The 20,320-nt window shown below is 42.1% G+C and overlaps 1 protein-coding gene across 2 annotated transcripts; it reads left to right on the forward strand.

The window, feature by feature from the left end:
* The first annotated feature begins 248 nt into the window (after nt 1-248).
* Nucleotides 249-20,110, forward strand: YTHDF1 (YTH N6-methyladenosine RNA binding protein F1). Of its 2 annotated transcripts, XM_081011237.1 has the most exons (5): nt 249-542; nt 3,493-3,517; nt 5,794-5,873; nt 13,549-15,072; nt 18,444-20,110. In XM_081011237.1, exons 1-5 carry the CDS (start codon nt 516-518, stop codon nt 18,468-18,470), a joined length of 1,683 nt encoding a protein of 560 aa, XP_080867363.1. In that variant the 5' UTR covers nt 249-515; the 3' UTR covers nt 18,471-20,110. The 2 variants fall into 2 exon arrangements, with proteins under 2 accessions (XP_080867363.1, XP_080867362.1); XM_081011236.1 differs by lacking the exon at nt 249-542 and having other exon boundaries at nt 1,727-3,517.
* Nucleotides 20,111-20,320: the final 210 nt, after the last annotated feature.

A 20,320-nucleotide genomic window follows, 5' to 3' on the forward strand; every position in this document is an offset into this window, starting at 1 on the left:
ACGGCAACAGCGGCTCCCTCAGCCCTGCGCGAGGAGGAGGAGGAGGAGGCGGCCCGCGATGTGAGGGGAGCGGGGAGGAGGAACGGGCGCGCGCACGAACGGGCCGGCGAGGGCGCGCACGCACGAGGGCGGGGGGGCGGCAGCCCTCCTTCCCCCCTCCCCTCCTTCCCTTGACCTCAGACTCCCCCCCCCTTCACCACACACCCCTCTTCGTCTTCCCTGCCACGCGCCTGCGCAGCGCGCCCCCGCCCCCACCCCTCTCCCTCCCTGCCTCCCCCCACCTCTGGGAGAAGCGGGAGGGGGGAGCGCACCCACCCACCCACATTCCAGCCATCTCCCTTTCTCTCTGCCTGGGTCTCTGGACACCCACCCCTACCCTCCTACTCCCCTGCCCTCCTCACCCGCGCCTGGCCTCGCCCCCCGCCCCCTCCTCCTTCCTCCTCCTCCTCCCTCCCCTCCCCGGTCCCTCCCCCCCTCCCCTCGCTGCCACCACCACTTCAGGGCGCGCATGAGAGATGTCTGCCACCAGCGTTGACCCCCAGGTAAGCGGATCAAGGGTGGGCGTGGGGAGAGGGAAAAACGGGCAGCGCTCGCCCCCTTTCTCCCCTCCCTGCATTTCCTTCTGTTTGCAATTTAAACCTCGAGCTCCCTTTAATTCTCCTTCCTGGGCCTAAGCAACCCACCCAGCCTGCCTTATCCACACTCGCCCTTGTTTCTCTTTCCCGTTTTATGCAAATCCAGCCCTGTCCTTTTTTTCTTTTTTTGGGAGGAGCGGGAGGGATGAGGTTTTTCTTTTATTTCTTCCGCCTCTTCCTTTCCCCCTCCTCCGGGCCTTTGTTCAGTCCCGTAAGAGTTTGGCTGTGTCACACGCACTACTAGGCCCTCGCAGGGGCTGTTACAAGCGTTGTGCATCCGAAGGTTGTGTACATTAAGTGCACGCTTAACGGGAGGGTGAGATAAACACATATGTGCCTCTGACAGGAGCTGCAATTGGCCGTGATTTTGTTGAATATTTGGTGCCAAACCAGGGTTTGCATTTGTGCAATATGTGAACTGGACATCTGCAGTCATTGTATGGGTCCTTTTTGAGGAAAGATAATTGGATGTTGCAATAAAGTCTTGCGACTTAAAGGCTAATAAATGTACTATGGCGTAAGCTTGCATGGACTATGGTCCATGTCATCAGATTCATGAAGTGTTATTCTGAAAGATGTACATGCACACATGCCTTGGGATGCACTTCATGTACCAAACGCTTCACATATCTTCCCCACTAAGCTGTACAGTGTAGGGTAGTGATGGGAAGCGTGGTCTTCCAGATGTTGCTGGACTACAGTTTCCATTGCCCCAGCTAGCAAGGTCAGGAATAAGGAGAATTGGAGTCCAACAGCATCTGGACGGCCGCAAGCTACCTATTACTGTGTAGGGCCTGTATTACTTACCGTATTTTTTGCTCTATAAGACTCATTTTTTCCCTCCTAAAAAGTAAGGGGAAATGTGTGTGCGTCTTATGGAGCGAATGCAGGCTGTGCAACTATCCCAGAAGCCAGAACAGCAAGAGGGATTGCTGCTTTCACTGCACAGCGATCCCTCTTGCTGTTCTGGCTTCTGAGATTCAGAATATTTTTTTTCTTGTTCTCCTCCTCCAAAAACTAGGTGCGTCTTGTGGTCTGGTGCGTCTTATAAAGCGAAAAATACGGTATCTTCAGCTCCCCTTCCACTTTCTGGATCTTTCCTCCTTCTTTGAAATACATGCTCCACATCCTTCTCCTGGAGGAACTTTTCTCTTTGCTGTTTTGGATTTTGTGGGGAACTGCTTCTCCCTTTATTCATACATGACAATTCTGTAGGATTTTCAAATGGTCTTCTATTATCTCAGTAATTCTTAACAATAGTACTGTAAAGTAGGTAAATAGTATATATTTGTGTCTCAGTTTGTGGCTGAGAAGTAGTGGCTTGCTTAAGGCTACCTTGTGATACCATGACTGATACAAGGTTTGGACCAGCAACCTCACAGTCATAGCCACAAAACTGTATCAAGCCTATGTATTTTCCAGAGGTGTAACTATGTCTGTTGCAGTAAAAACTGCAAAGAGACTTGTGGCATCTTGAAAGACTAACAAATTTACTTCATCAGCTTTGCCTGCAAAAGCTCATGCCATAATAAATTTGATAAGGTACCTAGATAGCCTTTCTGATGCTTACTGTAAGTGCCCTTTGTTATGGTGTTCAATTTTATTTCCCACCACCTATTTCTTGCTTTCTTACCCTGTGTATATGTCATTCTTTGATGTGCTACTTCTTGATTTGTTTCTGAAGGGGGGGTGTTTCTCTGGTTTCCACAAGACTTAACTTTTGTTTTTGTTTTTTTGCTTTACTTATTTCTTAAATTTGGAAATGTGGCTACCTTCCCTTCCACTTTTCTCTTTGTGCTTGGGATGCCCAAAACTTTAGTGTTCCTCTTCATATGTCTTTCTTAACATCCAACATTTCCCACATCTTTGTTTATCCACCTTTTTGGGCCCAATGGCATATCTGCAAATCACAGAAACTTTCATGGGCGGAAAACACAAACTTTTCTGTTGCATGCAATAGGATGTTTCTTTGAAGTCTTAATTTTAGCAGGAGAGTGGGACCCTGTAGGTACCAGGGAAGGCCCTTGTATACATGTGTGCCCACAGTGACCCCTGTGTAAACTGTTGCAGCTACTCTGTCCCCTTGCAGGTTTTTACATACTCCTGAAGGTCCCAAAGAAGTCAACTGCTCTTTTCTTTGTTATCTCTTCCTAGCAATTCCTCCCTTGGCATTTCATACACATGCTAAAGCTAGGTGCTGTTTCCCTTATCTGTTTCTCTTTGTTTCTGCCTTTGCTCTTGAGTCGGAGTTCTTTTCCAGTGTGTCTGCCTTGCAGTCCCCAGCCTTGTCTCATGAGGTGGCGAGGGGTTTCTAAAAACATCAAAGAGCCTTCTGGATCAGGATAATGCCCCACATAGTCCAGCATCCTGTTCTCACATTGGCCTACCATATGCCTCTGGAAATCCTAAATGTAGGACCTGAATGCAACAGGAGTCTCTCCTCTCCCTCTCTTAAAAAATACCATGCTGAATACTTGACTGTCATCGTGCTCTACTACTGAGTGTTCATTTTGTACTAATTTCTTGGGAGTCATTGAATACTGTTCATGCAGTGCCCTTGACCATTTCTAGCTGGAACTAACAAATACTTTGAGATGGTTCACTGTACATACTGACTGACTAAACTGGTAACAGATGCAGAAACCAAAGATCAGGAAGAAAGTAGTTGGGAACTGTAGGACTTTACATGGCTTTGCCCTGTCTGTCAGTGTAGGTTACAATGTTATATATTCTTTATATATCATGGATTACTATATATATCTAAATTGGAATGATCTTTTGCTTTATTGTGGCTCAGGAAATGACATATTATCTGCTCTATCTCTCTTTATCTGAACATGTGCTTATGACATCACAGAGACCGAAAGGACAAGATAATAAAGGTAAGGAAATTTTTAATTTAAAATAGGTGGTTCAGAAAGTAGATCTAGATTGAATATACTGGATGAAACTTGGCTTTCACTGTTGAAACAGATCTTATTAAAATGCAACAAGATCCTGTGTAGAAGTAAGTCTTATTGAATTTCAGTGGCATTTACTCAGGATGTTTGATTAGGATCAATGTGTTAAACTATTTGTATGTTTTCACACCATTGTTTCTGTGCAGACATCTGTCTCAGTTTTTGTTTAAAAACGATGCATACCTATTTATTTTTGCACCAGCATTGTTTTCATTTGTATAAAAGAAAAGATAAAATAGGTAAATTTTCCAAGAATGTATTAATTTTGTATTGCAGTTAGGCCGCTTCCTCTTCTGTCACCAGAGTATTATTGGTAGTTATGGGATTATAGGTCATGGGAGTTGACACATCACTGCTCTTTTTTCCACTGAAACTATTTTTGGAGCACTCATCCCAAAGTTCAAACTCCTCTTGACTGCAAGATGCAGAGATTATGTATAAAATAGCAACATTTGACACAGCTGAATGTAGGAGAGCAAATAGTCACCATCACATTTGGATTACGCTGTTACATATTTTATTTAGATTTATAGTCCACCCAATTCTGAAATTTAAAGGCGGACCACAATACATCAAAATCAAAAGTATAATTTGCATGTTCAGATGAGTCGTTCTTGTTTCCACAAGCAATTATGGAATCGTTTAGCATCATCTTCCAGATCTTTTCTTCATACTAGTTTAGTATTTGGAATTTTAAATCTGGCGGGAAGTTATTTAAGCCTATATATTTTCAACAAAATTAAGAGGGGTTTAAAAACAGCTTTAAAAAGTAAGCATGGTAGACAAGGTGGAAAACTTCACCATAAGTATCATTTGCTATGCCATGCTATGCCGTCAGTTTCCTGTTTTTTGCTGGATCCCTGAGTACAACCCAGAACAGAGTTAGGCATGCTAGAGCCCATAGATTTCAGTAGTCCTTGGCTTTGGCATCTTCTGTCTAGTGTTCTCGAAGTGCCCTTCTATAGCGTTTTAATTGTTCGCACTGTGGTTAATCCCTCCCCAACAATTAAGTATAAATGCTTTCTCTTATTTTGTTACACTAAGCCGTTTAAAACTCGTAATTGCCCTAAGCTATCATATTTGTTTCCAGTATGGGGGTTTGTAGTTTCATAAAGGCTTAATTCATTTATTTTTGCATCGCTTAAGGAAGACTTCTGATTTTGTGCACATAAAATTTTGTCCACCCTAAAAGTTATCCTTTTGATATCTATCTAAGGTGGTATTTGAACATTTATTATGTTTTACTTATAAAACTCTTCTGGTAACTTAAATACACATGTTAACTAGTTAGTGACTTTGAAACCTCCTATCTTCATGGAGTTTGTTTCCTATCATCTGGTCTGCCATCAAATACCTGCACACTGTGAACAGTTCTGGATATGGAGGATTGCTGTAGGCTTCCTGCAGCAGACATGAAGTACTGGCCAGGCTTGTTGGGCTTCAGTGTATCCCTGTGTCAACTGAGTGCACCTAAGACCATGCCTAGCGCTCCCCTGAAGCTGCACATTACAATGGAAATTATAATAACTGTCAATCTGACTTTCAGGGATACTTGTCTGTATTGAAGGTCTTCTCAGTGAGGAACCTGTGATAAGCAAGAATCCCAGGGTTCCTTAGACTGCGGTCTGAAAAGCTGACTTAAAAAAACAAATATTTTTGCTAGTTATTATACACTAATAAAGAGCAATACCTATAATAATCCAGATTGTTATGAGAAAGTATAGAGTCTCCATTCTACATAAAGGATACCAAGACTTGAACTTTAAAGACCATTCAGCTAGCATTTTATTGACCTCTTCCTGGCATGCCATGCTGACTTGGAGGCCTCTCAGATTTCTGCTCTTGCTTGCTAAGCTTCTCTAGTCTTCCTTCTCAGGCAAAGAGTATGTTAGTACATTGTATGAATATTACTCCTGTTCTTGCCAAAGCTGTGTTGCAGGTTGTTGAAAAACCTGCTTGCAAGCTGCTCAGTAAATGTCATTCAAACTAGTCTTATAGGCAACAATGGCATTTAGCGTTCCTGTGAAAGATTTTTTTCCCCATCTTGTTGAAATCTGACCCCTCTGCCTTCTCTGAATTTACAGTGCCATAGGATAAAAACTGCTTTGTTTACATATGCTGTCACTGTGCTTTAGGAAATGGTTCTTACTGAAACTTCAAGAATGTACACGGCTATAACTTCAGCTCTTTTGTTTCAGTGCAAAATGGTTCTCTTCATCAGAAAGATACAGTTCACGACAGCGATTTTGAGCCTTACCTTTCTGGACAGTCAAATCAGGTTAGTTAGCGCTGCTGAAAATATTATTTGTTTCTTTTTTTCAAAAAAGGGCTTTTGGAGAGTGAAGATAATCAGAAAGTTGTGTATTATTTTTTTTTAAGGAAATCATTCTAATATATGGTAGAGAGAGCCAAACTTTTTCAGGCCAAGGGAGCGGGTGTTTGTCTGCAGACAGCTTTTTCCGGGTCATGTGGCCAGCATGACTAAACTGCTTCTGGCACACAGAACACTGTGACAGAAGCCAGAGTGCATGCAAATGCCATTTACCTTCCCACTGCAGTGGTACCTATTCATCTACTTGCACTGGTATGCTTTTGAACTGCTAGATTGGCAGGAGGTGGGACAGAGCAATGGGAGCTCACACTGTTGAACGAATTCAAACTGCCAAACTTACGATTGGCAAGCCCAAGGGGCTCAGTGGTTTAGACCACAGCGCCACCCATGCCCCTAATCAGTAGCAGCACCGTAAATGAATTTGGGGGCTGTTGGGAGGATGTTCTGACCCTTTTACCCCCTCATTGATCCTTCAACTTAAGTTATCCCGAAAGCTGCTGTTTGATGCAGAGCTTTCCCTCTGAGGATAATGGCAGCTTCAGGGGTGTAAAGGTAAAGGGTTCAACCATTTTCCATCACGTGTAGTTTGAAAAAAAATCACATGTAATTTGATCCTCAGTTGCATAGATGAATGGTTATAATGGAAGTATAAAAGCATTTAACTGTCATGATAGCCCTGTGAGTTAAATCTGTATGAGAGGTACTGGCTCCCCAAAGGCCACCCTGTGAAAATAGTTGAATTGATATTTAACTTAGTTGGTACACACTTCAGCCCAGCTGCCTATGTTCAACACATCATGCTAGCCCAACACTTAAAATAGGCAAGTTGTTTGGGGGTTTCTTTTTCATGATGAGAGTTTTATTTTGTTGTAAAGTTGTCTTGAGGTGCTTCTTTCTGTATAAAGCAACTAAAAAAGGCCAAATAATAACAATAAATTACTTGTATGGCACTGCTGCTGAGCAGTTGCCCATCATCTTAATTAAATAACTAGTTTGTAAAGGATTCTAAACACTTTTTTCCTTCTCAGTCGTGGTAGTGACTTTGGAAAATTTTATCTTCCCCAGTAAAGTGATGCTTGACACACTTCTCTTGTCGGCTGAATTTATTCCTTATCTTTTAAGTGGTTTGGGCATACCATGGTTTGCTCCTTTTTGTTAACTACCATGCTATAACTTATGCGATATAGGGTTCTCCCAGAAATAGTTAGATATGGAGAATCATGCTTTATTACAGGGTAATGAACTAGGTTACCTTCAGGTCTTTTACTGCTCTGCTTTTTAAGGATGGTAACTGATGGTAACTAATTGCTGAAAAGAAGTACTGGAACTTATATGGTGCATATTCTTGATGGCCTGTAGAAATTCATTTTTAATAAAAATATCATATTTGTATTAAAGAGTTTTAAAGTCTGAGTTTAAAAATGTATAGGTATTACCTTGAACAAATGACATGCTCAAATTTTAACAGACCACCCAAAGGCAGAATATTTTTATCAGTGGAATATTTTAACAGTGGAATCATCTCAGAAAATAGCTTCCAGTACAATACTTCTCCGTGTAGGCATGTGTATCACGGTGTATTGACAGCTTGAGTAATTTGATTGAATAATCTGAACTGATCCATCATTTCTTTGGGTAAGAGTAGTCCAGGAAGAAGTCCAATATGAGCTGGTAGCTATTTGCATGGTCCTTTACTGTGATACAGTCCTTCCATGTAATTGTACTGGAATTTTCAGCAAAGCTTGATGAGGCAATGCCTGCCGATGAGACCCTGGCCACTTTTTCAGCAGAAGGTATAGGGACCCCTGACTGTTAGGTCCAGTCGCGGACAACTTTGGGGTTGCAGTGCTCATCTCACTTTACTGGCCGAGGGAGCCAGCGTACAGCTTCTGGGTCTTGTGGCCACCATGACAAAGCCGCTTCTGGCGAACCAGAGCAGCGCACGGAAACGCCGTTTACCTTCCTGCCAAAGCGGTACCTATTTATCTATTTGCACTTTGATGTGCTTTCGAACTGCTAGGTTGGCAGGAGCTGGGACCGAGCAACAGGAGCTCACCCCATCGCGGGGATTTGAACCACTGACCTTCTGATCGGCAAGCCCTAGGCTTTGCGGTTTAGACCACAGCACCACCCATGTGGTCTAAACCGGGTCTAAAGCCCTGTCTATATGCTGTGTGGCATTCACATAGGTGAAGCTTGTTGCTGGGGTGGACAGGCCATGCTGTTTTGTTAAATAGGTATAATTGTTACTTTTAAAACTTCTTTGTGAAAATCTTGTAAATAAATATCTTCAATAAAGTTGGTTTGCCATGCTACAATCTTTCATACACTCTTAACTATCAAGCTGCACATTTGTAATACAACATCAGAAACCCATAACAGGTGAAAAAGGTGAAATTGACCAATTAGGATTTTAATTTCAAGAAGCCCGAAAGTGTGTATAAACAACAGCAACCCAGAAATTTAAGATGAAATTGGTTGAAATGCAACTTAATAGTCAAACACTTATTAAGGGATCATGTGACAGAGGGCAAGCAAAATACAGTTGTACCTTGGAAGCCAAATGGAATCCGTTCCGGAAGTCTGTTTGACTTCTAAAATGTTCGGAAACCAAAGTGAGGCTTCTGATTGGCTGCAGGAAGCTCCTGCAGCCAATCATAAGTCATGTCGAATGTTGCTTCCAAAAATAGTTTGCAAACCAGAATGTCACTTCTGGGTTTGTGGCATTTGGGAGCCAAAGCATCCGAGTACCAAGGCGTTCAAAAACCAAGGTATGACTTGTAGTGGGGAAATTTACCAAAGATGAGTAAAACGGCTTTATTCCGCTACGGCTGCACATGGAAATGTTAGACTTGGAGTTACGAGATAGCGTCAGGTCACAAAGTTGTGCTAAAAAGGTTAGGATATCAAAAAGACCTGAGGTTGAAGGTACGCTAGGTCACTTGGAATTACAGCTCCTTTTAGCTTGAATGGTGTGTGGTCTTATAAGATAGCTAAAGTCTCCATGGTTAGATGTAGTGCAAAGTTAGGGTGTCAAAGTGCAAAAGCATCACCTGTTAGGTAGGAATCACTGTTTCTTCCTATGAATTATTAATGCTTACCTTTTGCATTTGTTATATCCAATGGCACTGAATAAAATGCATCTATTTTAGCATAGACGCACCAGTAATATGGAACACTGCTCCTGTTGAAATTAGAGAGGTGCCTACAATCCTGATACTTTTTTGCCTGTTGAAAATGTATTTGTTTTGTCAACTGTGTGTAGAGAGTTAAATTGATTCAGTTTTGGCTTTTTGGTTCTATATTTTACAATTGTAAAGTACAGTAAGCCCACAATAAAGTACATTTTGCCCGCAACTTATGTGAATTTTAACTTGTACACATTCAGCTTTACACACTTGGCAAAAAAATGTTTAAAAAGGGAACAGAAAGCAGACTGGTGTCTGGGAAAGAAGACTTTGGCAATCACACCTGCCATTGCACCCAATGTGCCCAAGCATAATTTTGACTTTAAGTGCGATCTCCAGAAAGTAAAAACCCATGCGTAAATTGAGAACTTACTGTATCTTTATTATTTCTGAAGTATCAGTCATGGGACTGTAGGAACAGTGTATTTGGTTGGTGCCTGAAAAGGGATTAATCTACTGCAGGGTGAATGGAAGGAAAGGGAAGATAACTTTATAATATTGTTAACTCCAGAATAGTGATTATTTTAATACATTAGAAGAAGAAGAAAACTGACTAGGCGGTTGGCTGGACCTTTAGATGACAAGGGAGTCCAAACATGTGCTAAAGGAAGTTGCAGCAAAGCTGATGATTATATCCAGCTAAGGTCCTACTCTGAGTAGGACTTAGTTGGATACACCCCGAGTGGATTATTTGCACCTGTCTTTGTTGTTGAAGAGGTAGGGCAGATCCTGGTGCCTGAACTAACTTGGGAATCCAAGGAACTGAGGCCAGAAGTGGTGACAAAGTAAGCTCTAGGCCTTATTGACGAACCAACAAATCACTGGCACTAGAAGGACTAGCTGAGAGCTATTAAATAACTTGGGTGTGAAATTGCTAACCTTCTGACAAGTAAGTTGTCATTAAGATCAGCCTTCATACTTGAGGACAGGAAACTCTGAAACCAATTTTTTAAAAGGGAATTCAGGGGCATCAGATAAATTACAGCCCAGGCAGGTTAACAACTGTTCTAGGATAACTGGTGGAAAACATTATTAAAGGTATAATTATCAAGCGTCTAGAATAATAAATCTTGACAAGAAACCAGCATAACTCCTGCAAGGATAAATTCCATCTAATTTTTATAGTTCTTTGAGGGTGCCAACCATCATAGATAATGGTGATCTAGTAGACATTATTTACTTAGATTTTCAAAAAGCTAAAGATTTTCAAAAAGCCAAAGTCATGGCATAAGAGGGCTGGTTAAGTAACAGAAAACGGGGAGTAGGGATGAATTCACCCTTATCACACTGGAGGGATGTAAGAAGTGGGGTTCTTTGGGACTAATATTGGCACTTGTCCTTTTAAGCTTGTTAATAAATGGCCTGGAGGAAGCCTTGTTTATGAGAATATGAGAAGAGCTTGGCAAGTTTCAAAGTGTTCAGTTTACAAGTAGGGAATCTGAAAATATTATAATGCAAATTACCCTGCGTAAATTCTCGATTTCAATATGCTCATATCACTAAGCTGTGCGGTTTGGTACTCCAAGAGTAATGGTCACCAGCTTTGCTTTAAAACATGTTTAGACAAATTCACAGAGAACAGGGTTGTCAGTGACTACTAGTCAAGAGGGGAGTGTACTACGTGTATTTGTATGCCTTTTAACCTCAGTTTCCGAGAAGAACAAGTGATGGCAGTACAGTTATACTCATGCCCTGCTGGGAATCTTCCAGTGGTCATCTTGAGTGGCTGCTGTGAGAATACGATGCTAAACTGGGTGGGCCTTTGATATGGTCCAGCTGGGCTGTTATGACTGGCCTAGGAGAAAAGGAGCTATGTAAAGGCTAAATAAAAAAAGAGTGATAAAAGGTTGCTGTTGCAGAAATGACATGGAGAAAGGTTTTCAAGGTTCAGGAGCAAAGACAACTTAAAGAGTGGGAGAGTCTATTACTGAGGTTGAAAGAAGGTGATTAGTCAGGGCTGTGAGGGAAGGGAATGCAACAGGAAACTGGGCAATGTAGGTAAGGAGACATAATACCTTAGGACTGGAATGGCGAGTTATGGCCCACCACCTGTTCTTTGACTAAAACTCCATAATCCCTGGCTGCTGGCCATGGTGGTTGGGACTGATGGCAACAATATCCAAAGAGACACAGCTTCCCCATCCCTGCCTTGAGAACAAATTTGTCTTCCTGGGCTCCTTTGGGTGGAAGGGTGGATATAAACATAATAATAATAATAATAATAATAATAATAATAATAATAATAATATTTTTTTATTTATACCCCGCCCTCCCCAGCCAAGGCCGGGCTCAGGGCGGCTAACAAGCAATAATAAAAACAAGTTGAATGATTACAACTTAAAACAAAATTAAAATACAACATTAAAATATTGAAACATTAAAATATTAAAATGCCTCTTCGCAGGAGGAGAAGGAAAAGAAAAAAGAAAGAGAGGGAGGGAGGGAATCAAATTGGCTCCAAGCCAAAGGCCAGGCTGAACAACTCTGTCTTACAGGCCCTGCAGAAAGAAATCAGATCCTGCAGGGCCCTGGTCTCATGAGGCAGAGCGTTCCATCAGGCCGGAGCCAGAGTTGAAAAGGCCCTGGCTCTGGTTGAAGCTAATCTAACTTCCTTAGGGCCCGGGACCACTAGGGTGTTGCTATTTATGGACATAGAGGCTCTCCGTGGGGCATACCGGGAGAGGCAGTCCCGTAGGTACGAGGGTCCTAGGCCGTGAAGAGCTTTAAAGGTCAAAAGCAGCACCTTAAATCTGACCCTGTACTTCACCGGGAGCCAGTGCAGCTTGAAAAGCACTGGGTGAATATGCTCCCATGGGAGAGACCCCGTGAGGAGCCTCGCTGCAGCATTCTGCACCCGATGGAGTTTCTGGGACAGCTTCAAGGGCAGCCCCGCGTAGAGCGAATTACAGTAGTCAAGCCTGGAGGTGACCATTGCATGGATCACTGTGGCCAGGTCAGGGCGGGAAAGGTAAGGGACTAATTGCTTGATGCGGCGAAGGTGGGAAAATGTCGCCTTGGCTGTTTCTGTAACCTGTGCCTCCATGGAAAGGGAGGCGTCAAGGATTACACCCAAACTCTTAACAGAAGGGAATGGCACTAATTGGGCACCCGCAAGAGAAGGGAGTTGGTCCCTCATCCCCATGCCATCCCGACCCAGCCATAGGACCTCTGTCTTCGAGGGATTTAGTTTCAATCGGCTCCCACGAAACCATCCCGCCACAGCTTCCAAGCATCTGGTCAGTGCGTTCGGGGCTGAGTCGGTGTGGCTATCCATCCGCAGATAGAGCTGAGTGTCATCAGCATATTGGTGACAGCCCAGCCCAAAGCTCCGGATAATCTGGGCAAGGGGGCGCATAAAGATGTTAAAAATAAATAAATTAAAATGAACTGAAGAACTCCCTTGCTAGATCCAATGACGACATTCACTGTAGCCGGCCAGTAGAGTAAAAGGACAATAAGATTGAGAATGTGAAGTAGAACCAGTGAGTTGTAAAATGTGATTGAAATAGCTGGCAAGATGAAGAATGATGAGAACAATTCTGAACAGACAAACTGAATTAATCTGAGCGAGAAATGCTAGTGAGATTAATGAGTGTGCAAAATAACCAGAGCCATGGGCGAAAGAGCAACAGAGAAGATTGCAAAGTGCCAGGACTTTTCAGGGAGGCAGAAGTGACATGTTCTAGCAGGTAGTTGAAACAGAGAGAACGAGGAGAGTCAAATACGAGAGTTGTGCATTTGCAATAATTGGGGGTGGAAATGTTATTAGAACTTGCATTTATATTATATTTTCTCTCTAGGAATGTTTGTGATTGCTTGCACAGTATCACATTTTTATACACTTAGATTTTACCAACTAACTTCATGTGCTGAAATACTGCGTTTGAGAGCATTCATAAAAGTCGTTAGGCATAAGTAACCCATTTCTAATATTGTAACATTGGCATCTTATGAAAGTACTTTAGTCACAACTCACTAGTTGGCTTAACATGCCCACTGAAGCAGAGAAGACAAGGCTTATGGTTTAGGTTTATTAATTTTGTTTTTCAAAAAGTTTTGTGTTTCTAAAGTCTCAAAGTGATTTACAAGCAAGTAAAATACAGTAACAGAATTACGAAAGCAGATGAAAAACAGTTTTTAGCGTATAATAAAATGATAGTGGGGCTGCCCGGGAAAACAAAAACCTCTCCATGTCTCCAAGATTCACCCATGAAACTGTTCGTTGTAAAGCTTGTGAACTAATACTAAACCTGTTTTCATCTGAGAGGCTGAAACAGTTGTTAAGAAAGGGGACACTTCTAAACATTGAGGGCATTTGATAGCTCTTTCAGTTACAGCAGCACATAAGATTTGTACTTTTCTGAAGCATCTCTTCTGGTTTGAATAACACTGTAAATATCTGAATCTGAAATTACTTTTCTTGTCTTTAACAGAATAACAGTTATCCATCAATGACAGATCCCTACCTGTCCAGTTATTACCCGCATTCTATTAGCTATCCCTACTCTCTCAGTGAAGCACCATGGTCAACTGGAGGAGACCCTCCTATTCCATACCTCACTCCCTATGGACAGCTCAGTAATGGTGATCATCATTTCATGCATGATGCTGTTTTTGGACAGCCTGGTGGACTGGGGAACAACATTTACCCGCACAGATTCAATTTTTTCCCTGAAAACCCACCTTTCTCAGCATGGGGAACAAGTGGATCCCAAGGGCAGCAGACTCAGAACTCAGCTTACGGAAGCAGCTACAGCTACCCGCCCAGTTCCCTCGGTGGTACTATGGTGGACGGGCAGACAGGATTTCATAATGATACTCTAAACAAAGCTCCTGGAATGAACAGCATCGAGCAGGGAATGGTTGGACTGAAGATTGGTGGGGACGTCACAGCTTCTGCCGTGAAAACAGTAGGTTCTGTGGTCAACAGTGCTGGAATGACAGGCACTTTGTCTGGCAATGGGGGATCAAGTATAAACTTGCCAGTATCTAAGCCAACCTCTTGGGCTGCAATTGCTAGCAAACCCGCAAAGCCTCAGCCCAAGATGAAAGCAAAAAGTGGTCCTGTGATAGGAGGGGCTTTACCTCCACCACCTATTAAACATAACATGGACATTGGTACCTGGGACAATAAGGGACCTGTGGCCAAAGTTCCAACTCCTCAGCAGATCCCTTCCCCTCAGTCAGTCCCACAGCCACAAATCATTCAGCCTATTCCTCCCCAGCCACCTCCACTGGCCCAGCTGCCATACCAGAACCCTCAGCCGCCACCATCTCAAAACCGATGGGTGGCGCCTCGTAACAGAAATGCAGCTTTTGGCCAAAGTGGAGGAACTGGTAATGAGAACAACTCACCTGGCAATACCCCATCAAACTCCATCCCAGGCAGCGAATCCCACCCTGTCCTTGAAAAACTGAAAGCTGCTCACAGTTATAACCCTAAGGATTTCGAATGGAACCTTAAAAATGGACGCGTGTTCATAATAAAGAGCTATTCTGAGGACGATATTCATCGTTCCATTAAATATTCCATTTGGTGTAGCACAGAACATGGCAACAAGCGTTTGGACAGTGCTTTCCGCTCTATGAATAGTAAGGGTCCAGTCTACTTATTATTCAGTGTCAACGGCAGTGGACATTTCTGTGGAGTGGCGGAAATGAGGTCGCCAGTAGATTACGGCACCAGTGCTGGTGTCTGGTCTCAGGACAAATGGAAGGGGAAGTTTGATGTCAAGTGGCTCTTTGTGAAAGATGTGCCCAACAACCAACTCCGACACATCAGGCTGGAGAACAATGACAACAAACCAGTTACAAACTCCCGTGACACTCAGGAGGTGCCCTTAGAAAAAGCAAAACAAGTGCTTAAAATTATTGCTACGTACAAGCACACAACTTCTATCTTTGATGACTTTTCCCATTACGAAAAGCGCCAGGAGGAGGAAGAGGTGGTGCGGAAGGTAAACTGGCTCTAGAATGTCTTACTGAACTTGTGGAAATATGGGAGGGCAGGGGGAGAGAGACCCAAAGGCTTGAAAGGGGCTTCTGATTTGTTTTAAAAAGCAAATGCCTATGTTTCACGTCTTGTGGGTATTCCAGAGATCCACAGCATCCATACGTAATCTCTGCTAGTTGGTCTAAGACAGTGGTGGCCAAATTTGGCCCACCAGCTGTTTTGGAACTACAAATCCCATCACCCCTAGCTAACAGGACCAGTGGTCAGGGATGATGGAAATTGTAGTCCCAAAAGAAGCTGGAGGGCCAGGTTTGGCCACCACTGGTCTAAGATGTCAGATTTGGCTTTCATCCTAGAAGTAGTATGGGTGGAATCCAAGCCCATCCACTACCACTTGCCATGTCTGCTTGTGCGCAGGGGCAGGAATGCATTCTGAAGACAATCTCTTGTGCCTTATGAGATGTCCTTCTGGGGAAGTCTCCCCCCCACCCCACAATATTGGAGGTCCAATTTGAGGAAGCTTAAAAGCCTCCCTGTGTGAGTGGAACAAACACATCTGGATCTTGACCTGTATTCAATAAAATTGGTGTCATTGTTAGTACTCATCAGCTGCACCAAATATTTTGATACCCATTGCAATTGAATTTGTACGCTTCTAATAAAACATTACAGGTCATATGTAAGACTGAAAAGTCAGCCGTTAAGTAACTTGCAAAATTTACAGAGGGATTTTTTTCAACTGAACTCCACGAGGGAAGGCCCAGGAAAGTGGGGTTGAACAGTAAATGAGCTTTAACTTTGAAGTAAATGGTTCTTTACTGGTGTAACCCCTCGTTCCACTTTATGTGCACAGTACAACAATAATACAAGGCAGAAAATTAAAATCTGTTCAAATAATTGCCCTCAAAAATTGCAAAATGCAGTTCATTGGGAATATATTGTACTTTATTGTTGTGAACAGCCCTGAGATCTACGGATAAAGGGCAGTATACTAATACTACTACTACTAATAGAAAGAAGATAAGCATAATAGCAGTAATCAACATGGATTTAAAGGAGCCAAGAATGTAGGAGAACTGGAGGGACAACTAGGCCAAAGATCTCGAACTTCCATCAGCCTGGGCAAAAGGGCACATGATTCAGGCATTGGGAATAGTTCCCTCAGCTTCAGTCTGGAGAATGCTCCTTGTACATCTCTACCAAGTATAGGCAGCAAGTTGGCCTCTCAAATCAGATGTGCTCCTTTCAGCTGCTCCACCTGCCCTTGCTCCTACCTGATGAGGAGGCTGTCTCAGCTGCTGTTTGCTTCAGGTTCCAGGTTTATCCATTTTTTTTAAAGAGAGCTTCTCGTCCATAAATTGCTGATAAACCTGGGAATGTGTTGTATATGTAATTCTTCCTAGGGAAAAAGTAAGGCTGAATGAGTTTCCCTTGACTTACCTGAAATGCCTCCATTTTACAATTCCCTGGGGAATAAAGTACTGTCTCCCTAAGGAAGTGTGGGATCTGGTTTTATGAGTAGTGCTTTAGAAAATACAGCAGTGGAATTTTTTACGCCACTTAAGTATATCAGAATAATATACAGAACAAATTCTAGCATTGTAGACTTAGCTTAATGCTTGTATTAAAAAATTCTAGTGACTGATAATGCAAAAACAAAATTCTTAGGCCACTTTCCAGAAAGTAATTGGTGTGAGCAAGGTCACTGTTTCTTGCAGCCTTTGTTGTTTTTCTGAGCAGCAACTCCTGTTCCCGAAACAACAAGCTACTGTAAGGTTTAAAATACTACTTTGGGCCATAGTTTTGGAGTTGTTTCTTCATGACATAAAAGTGTTCCTTCAAACTCGGAGAGCAGGCCTGTTTAGGTGATCAGTAAGGCTGCCGTGGTTTCCTTCTAAAGAACAGTAGCAGGCTGGGATCCAGTGAGCCTCTTTCAGAAAGCCTAGGGACTTGCATGGTCCCAGTGTCATGATGTGGGGTGGACTGTGGTCAAAGAAACACAAGTCCCAAGTCCCCTTCTGCGTACTTGTGAGACTTTGCAATAGTTCATCTCCTGCTTTTCAGCCAAAGGACTCTCAAGAGTGGCTGACAAAGATTTAAAAGTGATAAAAACAACAGTAAAATGAACAGAGCAGCCAAAGCATATCGGTCCCAGACCAGCTTAAAAAAGCAGTTGCAAAATCATAAAAGAGGGTGTCTGATTTCATGACGTTGGCTGCATTCACATTACATGCTAAACTACACCTTGGCTTGGCAAGACCATGCAAAGCCAATTTCTGTTTTTTATGTATCATCTAAACTGGGACTTGAGGTTAAGCTCAGTAGCTCCAAGCTGCAGACTTCTTGGAAAGTGCATGGAGTTTCGTGTCGACGAAACACGATGGCCCTTGTGGTCTCTTCCAACTCTATGATTCTATGAAATTAGGGGGCTGGCTCTGTGCCAGTAGCAGCATGGGAAGGGCGGCATTCCTTGCCTGGCTTCTCAAAGATGTGCATTACTGCCAGTTACCAAAACAGTTGGTAAGGCAGTGGGGAAGTGTGCTGGCACAGCAGCAAGGGCGCAGGATTGGGTCCACCATTTTGCTTGCACTGCGCTCCCTACTCCCTCACCCTTCTCTGACTTGGTGACCAAAAGTGGCGTGCGCTTTTGGAAAGACAGAGAAGCTATGCCACTGGTCACTACTGGGCTGTGCCCAACATAAAAGGTAAGGTACCGGTAGCTGCCAGGAGGGGTGGACTTTTCTTTTTCTACCACTCACTAGCAAGCTAGTGAAAAAAGTGCAGGCCAGTGTCTATTGCGAGGTTCTTTGCAGGGTATTTTCTGTTTAAATTTGCAAGCAAACATTTTCCTCTACTGGGAAGTCAGCTGAGACTATAGAAGCCGTTGTCTTGTTTTTGGGTGGCCCAGTTTTGTTTTGAGGCTGATGGGCACACAACCACCCGCGTTTGGCTTTATTTGTTTACTTAGTTCACTGCTTGCTGTTTTTTAGCTAGTACAGTGGAGGAGCCTGCTTGATCTCAATAGGCAGGGAGTTCCAAAGTTCAGGTGCTGCCACACTAAATGCTTGAGTTCATACCCAGAGGTTTATTTATAAGAACACATTGAGTTCTTACCAATTGTCTCCCGAGAGATGGATGCCGACCATTGATCATAGTAAGTTTTTAAAAATGTCCATGGCATAACAGTAGAACCCAAGTTGTGTCCCCTTAATGAGGGAATTTTGTTGTATCCTTGTTCATTGTGCACACGGAACAAAACTCCTGAAATACGGAGAGAATTATATGTCCTGATACTATAAATCTGTGGTCATGGCAGTGTATCTAAGGTACAGGTACAAATAAGTGATCTAATACGATGTTTTTTTTTCTTTACAGGAACGTCAGAATCGAAATAAACAATAAGAATAAACATATATATGGTTTGCTATAAATATATATATAAATATATATATATATACTAGAACTGATATTAAATTTGATTATGAAAAATTGAATCTTTTTAAAAATTTGCTCTGATGCTGTATTCTGGCATCAGGAGGCTGTAAAACTTTCAGCTCCAATATCTTTTTGTGCAGGGGAAATTAAATTGTTGCATCTTTTAAGTACATTGTAGTGTGTGTTTGGTTTTTGGTTTTTTGGTTTTGTTTTTGTTTTTTTTGCCCTAGTGAATATGCATTAATTTGTACCTTTTCTATGTAAAATGCTGTAGAATCCACAAATAAAGGTGTTTTGCTGGGGTTTTTTTAATGGTTAAAGAAGTTCATCTATAATTGAAGTTTCTGATAAATATTAGTATTTCCCAAAGACTTTTTACCTTCAACACAAATTATGTTTCTAATCTGAAAATTCACTATAATTTTATATTTATGTACTGCAGATCCTCTTATTTCAACAGTCTCCAAAATTGTCTTGCTCCTTCATGGCAAGCATACAAAAAAAACCTTGTGTGTGTTTTACTTTTTTGTCATTTATTTGGCGAAATAACATCCAAGTCAAAAGCATTGACAACGCAGCAAGTTCAGATCTCTTTGTATAGTTCACTTTTTATCTGTTTTGTTGATTGGTTTTTTTAAGAAAAAAAAATCCTGAAAGCACTTTTCTGTCTTGTAGAAAATGAAAAGGGAACAATTCACAAGTATCACATCTTGCATGGGCTGCATAGATGAAAATTGTACAAATGCAATTTTGCACTTGCATAATTTTCAGTCCTTTTCAGTGAAGTTTGCATGAGAAATGTTCCCCTTGGGTTCTTCCTCATGCAGCCTAAAAGCAGCCTTTCATCCATATCTGATGAATTTTGTGTGCACCTGCTATATCATATCCTGCAACAAAAAGATGAAATTTTCTCTGCCATCTTTTTTTTCTTGTGTTGTAGTTTTTTAATGGTTTAAATGTTTTCAGCATCGCAGGGGCTTGGGGGCAATGTGGCTTTTAAAGGCTTTTTTCAGCTTTCTAATACCCATTAAATCATTTTTAATCTGTCCCCTGTTTTTGTTCTTCACCCACCTTCTCTAAAATGTCATTTAAAATTTTATACCAATAATGGTGAGCTTTAATATAGAATCTTAGTACAGACTCATATGATGGATTATGCTTCAGATGTTTAAAACTGTGTGTATGTGTCTATTTTTTTTTTTTCCTGTTGGATGAGTAAAAACAACTGTTTTAAGAAACGGAATTTGCTGTCATGTTTTTGTGGAATGAGGAAGCTATTGAAGAAATGGCCACCAACCGGAGTTTCAAAATTAAGCATGAATTCTTGATGCTCATGCCTGTTGCTCTAGCACACCGAACCTGCACGTGTTTATTGTAGAGGATCTTTTACTTATATTAGAAAGCAAATATCTTCTGAAATCTACTTACTCAAGAGGACCTCCGATTTAAATGAAAGTTTAAGCTGTATCATTTAGACTTGTATTTAGAACATATAGCTTTGTCTCTGGACTGTTGCTTCCGATGTAAGGAGTAATGGGACAGCATCAGATTTAACTTTTTTCCTCTAGGAGAATACAAGCCTTAATAAATAATACCTACTTCGCAAATGTGATGTCATCTCATTTCTTCCCCCTTAGCACTTGGAAGCTCTGGCTTGTTTGCCCTCTGCTGGTCAAACACTGCGGGGAGGGAAACATGGTGGAGCCTTGCCATAGAGATCACCTTGAGGGCTTGATAGCTGCTGACATGGCCTTATTGATGGATCACAGCCCACTTTGATGGATCACAAGTGGTGCCTCCAAGGAGGAAGTGGCAAT

Source organism: Podarcis pityusensis (assembly GCF_964106645.2).
Source record: "Podarcis pityusensis genome assembly, chromosome: 6".
NCBI lineage: Eukaryota > Metazoa > Chordata > Lepidosauria > Squamata > Lacertidae > Podarcis > Podarcis pityusensis.